At 39.8% G+C, this 6,000-nt stretch overlaps 1 protein-coding gene across 4 annotated transcripts in view; it reads left to right on the forward strand.

Annotated features, from left to right (window-relative positions):
* Positions 1 to 4,117, forward strand: part of magi3b (membrane associated guanylate kinase, WW and PDZ domain containing 3b) — a 168,656-nt gene extending 164,539 nt beyond the window's left edge. For 2 of the 4 annotated variants that reach the window (XM_086040002.1, XM_086040003.1), the window contains exon 21: positions 379 to 4,117. In XM_086040002.1, coding sequence (XP_085896128.1) covers positions 379 to 1,106 — 728 coding nt within the window. In that variant the 3' untranslated portion in view covers positions 1,107 to 4,117. The remainder of the gene's footprint in view (positions 1 to 378) is intronic. The other 2 variants (XM_086040004.1, XM_086040005.1) reach the window with 1 other exon arrangement.
* Positions 4,118 to 6,000: the final 1,883 nt, after the last annotated feature.

A 6,000-nucleotide genomic window follows, 5' to 3' on the forward strand; every position in this document is an offset into this window, starting at 1 on the left:
GTTTTCTACGCTTCCCTGCTGCAACACACCTGATTCTAATGATCATATAACCAGCAAGGTCTACAGAAGCTAGATAACGATTCTGATCATTTGAATCAGGTGGGTTGCAGCAGGGTGACATATAAAACATGCAGGATACCGATATTTGAGGACCGGAATTGCCCACCCCTGTACTACACTGAACAAATGCAAGTCTACATTTGCACTTGCTTGTGCTGTAAAAACACATAAAAAAGCAATCGCTTAAAATCTGGGTTATATCGAAAATGACCGACGAAGTAGGCTAACACTACTGTATTTTAGGATTATCCTGAAATTTCACCTGAAAGCCAAACAGCCACAACTTTTGGTGACTCGTCTATGTGTTGTTTTCCGTAGGTCAGAAACACATTTCTCCCTCCAGATCCACCAGAGAGGTGTTTTTCTCGGACACATCACCCTCGTCCTCTCCATACCTCACCGGGGCTTCCATACTCGCGCCCATTCCTTACTACGGTGGTTCAAAGCACCCCCGCCGCCGGAACGCCACGTCCTCACATCGAGGGCTGCAGGGTTTGAGCTCTGTGTCAGAGCGGGACGAGCGGCGCGACCCGGAGGCCGAGACCACGCCGACGACGCCGGGGAGGATAACGAGCGGCCTAAAAGCAGGGGGGACTTTACTCGAAGCCAAAGACGAGCGTCGCGGGGTCAGACGGACCGAGAGCCGGGCGCATGTAGCAACGCTCAATGAGAACAGAGCCGCTCGAACGCGGTCCGCCAGCCTGGGGGAACGGGCTCGACCGATCTACAGACACAAGGACTCCAGGAGCAGCGAAAGCAGAGTTGGTCTGAGGTCGGGTCCGAGCCTTGACATGACAAGACAATCCCACGCCTGCGGAGCAAGCGAAAGAAGCTCTCGAAACATCAATGGCAGCCAGAGCGCAGAGGACTGGAAGAGACGTCAAGACACTTCCTTGAAAAGTTCCCTTGTCTCGCCGGGCCAGGTGGCCTCCAGGACTCCCAGGAGCCCAGCCAGGGATCCACCAATTAGCCCCGGCGAATGGAAAGTACCCAGTCAAGCACGGATCCTCTCCCAGGCCGAGGTCCTCCGCCACCCTTTTTGGTAGGATAACATGACGTTCTCAGACGATTGTTCTCTTCTGAGCGCTTCCAACAAAAGTGCTACCCAGTGACACTTTTATCACCCGATGGTGGTCTTTTTCTGGGCGGGATGTGCACCGGTAGCGTGTAGCAGCCCCAAGCCCCCTGCCGCCCTTCCTCATTTCGCTGCTCTCAGATAGGGGAACGTCTCGCCGTATGAATTTGTGCCAATCGCATCCATCCGCCCCATTATGCAAGGCAAGAAGGGGAACTTCACTGGGGAATATTTTTGTAGTTTGCATGCAGTCGAACCGTCTTTTTGACACTCAAGACGACCGTTCTTCGTCGCCCCGCATTCAACTCCAGACTGTTCGCTCTCTTCCATACGCATTCTTCAAATGACCAGAAACTTGTGCTTTTTGACATCTTGTTTACTGAGTGTTCAAAACAATAGCAATGATAAGAATTGACTATCTGGGGTGCTTGGTTTACGACAGGATTCATTTCCTACGGCAGCAGTATCCACCTAATTACAGTGAACCCATCTCAACTGCGGAGGGTACGTTCCAGACCACCCCTGTAATAAGTGAACTCCACAATATAAGAATATCCCACTTAAACACTAGGTATGTTAGACAGCATTTACAGCACTTGTTTTTTAAGGTCTTTAAACACACTTTAAAATAACGCAAACACACTCAACAACCAATAATATTTATCAATATTGAGCGAGAGGAAGAGGGATTGATCAAATGCTGTACAAACATTGTAATAAAAACAATCATAATAATCATGCCCAATGATGTCGTTTAGAAAATGAACCTATAGATGTTGCTTTCTGTAGGTGTAAAATGTAGGATGATAGAGGATCGAGACATTCACTGAGGATTGAGACATTCAATGGCCCCGCCCAAATACCTACACTTTACAATAGTGAAGTGTACACCTAATAGAAGTGCACATAGTCATTGAGAGCGCAGGTTACACAAGTGTGCGAAAATTGCAGATTTGAGACATTGAATTGCGCCACTGAGCTGGATCCGCGTCATCAAACACGGCGGCACCGGTTGTTGTTTTGGCAGTTTTGCTGCTTGAAATATTAAAACTTCAGTAAAACAGTAGTAATGGAAAATCTCGTGCTCAGGCTTCCAGCCGATAGCAGCTATGGCTCCCCTATTGCACTATTTGCGGCCCCTGCACATGCATTTGCAGGTCACTAATTAAAGGCAACTACACTGGGACAAAATGTGTAGGTGACTTTAAATAGATAGTTAAAATAATTGTAAATTCAATATACATTTGTATACATTTTTACACTTCCCCCCAAAAAAAATTCGGCACAGTAATTCCACCAAACGTCGTCGGTTTCCTGTCATTTTGGTAAAATCTGCAATGATTTGTCGGTAATATGCTTCAGAGGAGGGACCATTGATCTGGGCTCATCCAAAGTGTAGAACAAGGGGACAAAATCCGGGGTGGGGAGTGGTGGGGATCAGAGCACTTTGGAGGATTGGGTCACCCTACACACTCGCACCTTCAACAGGAACTCACAATTGAGGGGCATGAGGGTGGACATGCGAGTATTTGGACAGGGCCAATAACATACCTGTCAAGTTGTACACTTTCGGCATAATTTGTACAGGTGGAAACACCTTTTCAAACATGTACGTCGTACATCCGCTGATTTGCGTTCACGTGACAGCAGCCAATCGAAAAAAATGTGTAATATGTAAGATTATATAAAGATATGTAAAGGCAAATTACAACTTTCATAAGATTCAATACACCCCGGCCGGGGTTGACAGTTATGCAATAATCTCGTTCTAATCTCTTCAGCAAAAATCAGGCTGAGTTTGAAATACTTCCTGCTTTCTCCTCTTTCAAATTTAAACAGTGTTTAACACACTCTTGTGTCCACTAGTGGCAAAAAGTGGAATTGCAACACAAAAAATTAAGGAACAAATGTCAATTATAAATGGGCAAAAAAATTGCAAAAAAAAAGTGTGACCGCAAATCCAGAACCCACAATGGAGGGGGAGTTTATCCTACAGTGGACTCCCGCATACTCGCAGTTCTGGATCTAAGTATTTGCATATTCATGCTTATTTTTTTCACTTTTTTTTTTTCAACATTTTGTAATATTTTTTGTTTTGGGTCTTTTCCCCCTGTTCTCCCCGTTTTTCATGAAAAATGCATACTGAATGTTCATCAGCGTTTTTTGGGGAAAAAAAATTAAATACGCATACACATTTTGTTTCTCCCAATGCATTTCATTGGGCATCAATTATACACTGGATTCTGGAATTCAGATTGCTGACGTGGTGGTAAAGTCATAATTACAGGCCAACCAATTTCCTATAGTCTCCTTGTTAAGATCATGGATGACCTGGAGCATATCCCAGCTGACTTTAAGCAAGAGGTATTATACACTTTGGACTGGTCGCCAGGGCCCATAGACAAACAATGATTCACACTAACATTCACTACGGACAAATTCTTAAATTGACCTAATTATAAATATTAAAACATATCTATATTGTAATTAGTAACAAAACGCACACTAACATAGTGAGAACAACTCCAAACAGGAAGTCTGGAAATGAGACGAACCCAGAACCTTTTGGCTGGTACGTATGCTAACTATTGGCTCCACCGTGCCGTTCTTCAGTAAAAATTGTATGAAAAAAGCAATCTCTGCCGTAAATATGAAACAAATGAAAAATAGTAGGTGCGCTGGTAACTGAGCGTGCCTTCTTGTGTCATATACTTTCGCATAGTAACCCGGAAATGTCGAGACCGTCGTAAACCAAGGGCACTCTGCTTATGTACATGTAGGCATTCCATATTTTTAATCGCGCCTTTTCAGTATCGTCCCATGTTCTGCCGCATCAGAATATCTGTACGTCATGACACTAAGAAATCATGCGTAAACCGCTGTATCCAATGTTTGCAGTTGCTTAAAACGTCTCCTTGTGAATTATAATATACAGTATTTATGATACAGTATATGTATTTAAATATATATATATATATATATATATATTATATATATATATATATATATATATATATATATATATATATATATATATATATATATATATATATATATATATATATATGTATGTATGTATATGTCATGTCATGTTTTACAGAAAATATCTACTAAAGTCCATCGCACTGCTTTTGCCCCACCTGTAGCATAATAGATTGATGATATTTATCCATGTGTGATATGTTGCCAATGCCATGTTATTGTATGTTATGGTCAAAAAGGCAATTTATGTAAGAACCGTAGTAAGAACTTGTGAGACGCTGCCTACTCAGGAGGGAAAAGAACCATGAGGTGTGCTGCTTTCTGATTTTTTGTCACTGACGCCTGGTCTCTGACGCAATTTATGGCTTTAACGTGGACGCCTGCTTTGTCTTTGCTTTATGCTGTAAAGATTACAAAACGTCATTAGTTTTATATGTATGTATGTACATGTGTGTATACTGTATACAAAGACATATACGTATATATATATATATATATATATATATATATATATATATATATATATATATATATATATATATATATATGTATATATATATATATATATATGTATATGTATATATATATATATATATATATATATATATATATATATATGTATATGTTATGTGTGTGTATGTTATGTGTGTGTATAAGTGTCCAATTTGTGTGTCTTTTCTTTTTTTTTTTTTTTTTTTTTTTTACATTAACCCATTAAGGCCATAAGCATTTCTGCCACTCGAGCCCGGAGCGCTGTTGCATCTTTCTACCTTTATCGAAAGCAAATACGTAATTTCCTTTTTTTTCACCAATTCTCAAGTTTCTTAGCCAATGAAATGCATCATAATTTACATGTGATGGTGTCGTGAGCCGTTTTAGAATGTCCCGTAAATTTTTCTAACAGCAATGGCGGATGCAGACGATCACGGGAGCTCTCAAATAAGTGACAGTAGTGGTGTAGATGACGCGCTTGTGGACTTTGAACCAGTAGAACCGGCCGATCGTGGTATATGGTTAAGGTATATGTTTGTCGACAATGACGATATCGATGGCTTTGTAACAGTTTATAGGATGATAATTACCACTCAATTAAAAAAAAATTAAAAATAGTGCTTCTTTTGCACTGCCACTTTATTTTTACATGTTTTATTTAAGCAGTAAATAATACTAAACTCATATTTAAACTGTCAGATTCTTTTGAAATGATGTATCTGTTACAGGGGCTGAGATATCAGTTATTTTGTAGGTGTTGAATTTCTGGGAAAACTTCAGGTATTAGAGGTTGATTCTAAAGTCGCCCTTAGGTTTGAGAGAGATGTTTCGCCAGGCGCTTTAGGCCTTAGTGGGTTAATGGGATGTCAGTAACGCGAAAACCTCATGAACATAAACATTTTTTTTAATGAAAAGAAATTGACATACATTTTTCACAGGACAGTGAGTGACGATATGTACTATATATCTATGTATAAGTACATACTGTATATTCACACACGTAAATATTATTTTGACGCGTCTTTGTTCTGAACATAAAGTGCAGTTATGATTTCTGCAAAATTCAGAGTTTTTGAATGAAAATATTATTTAAGTGTGTGCAATAGCTAGAGCCTCTATACAACAAGTATTCTAAATTCCCTAATTCAAAATTCTGACTATCCGAATGCTTGCTTAAATCTTCTGACATAGAAATGGTCAGAAGTAAAGTTTAAATTTTTTAGTTGATTGGTTTTGAAAATGTATTATGGTAAAACCATTTTTTTTGCAATTCACATACTTTAATTAATATTCTGCACTTTGGTCAGACTTTTCTTCTAAATTATGACTTCATATGTCGCAAAGTCTGAAATCTAGATATTTTATTTTTATATTTATTCTGAGAACCCTTG

This window comes from Filicampus tigris, chromosome 9 (genome assembly GCF_054856515.1).
Source record: "Filicampus tigris isolate MCC_2025a chromosome 9, RoL_Ftig_1.0, whole genome shotgun sequence".
Lineage (NCBI taxonomy): Eukaryota > Metazoa > Chordata > Actinopteri > Syngnathiformes > Syngnathidae > Filicampus > Filicampus tigris.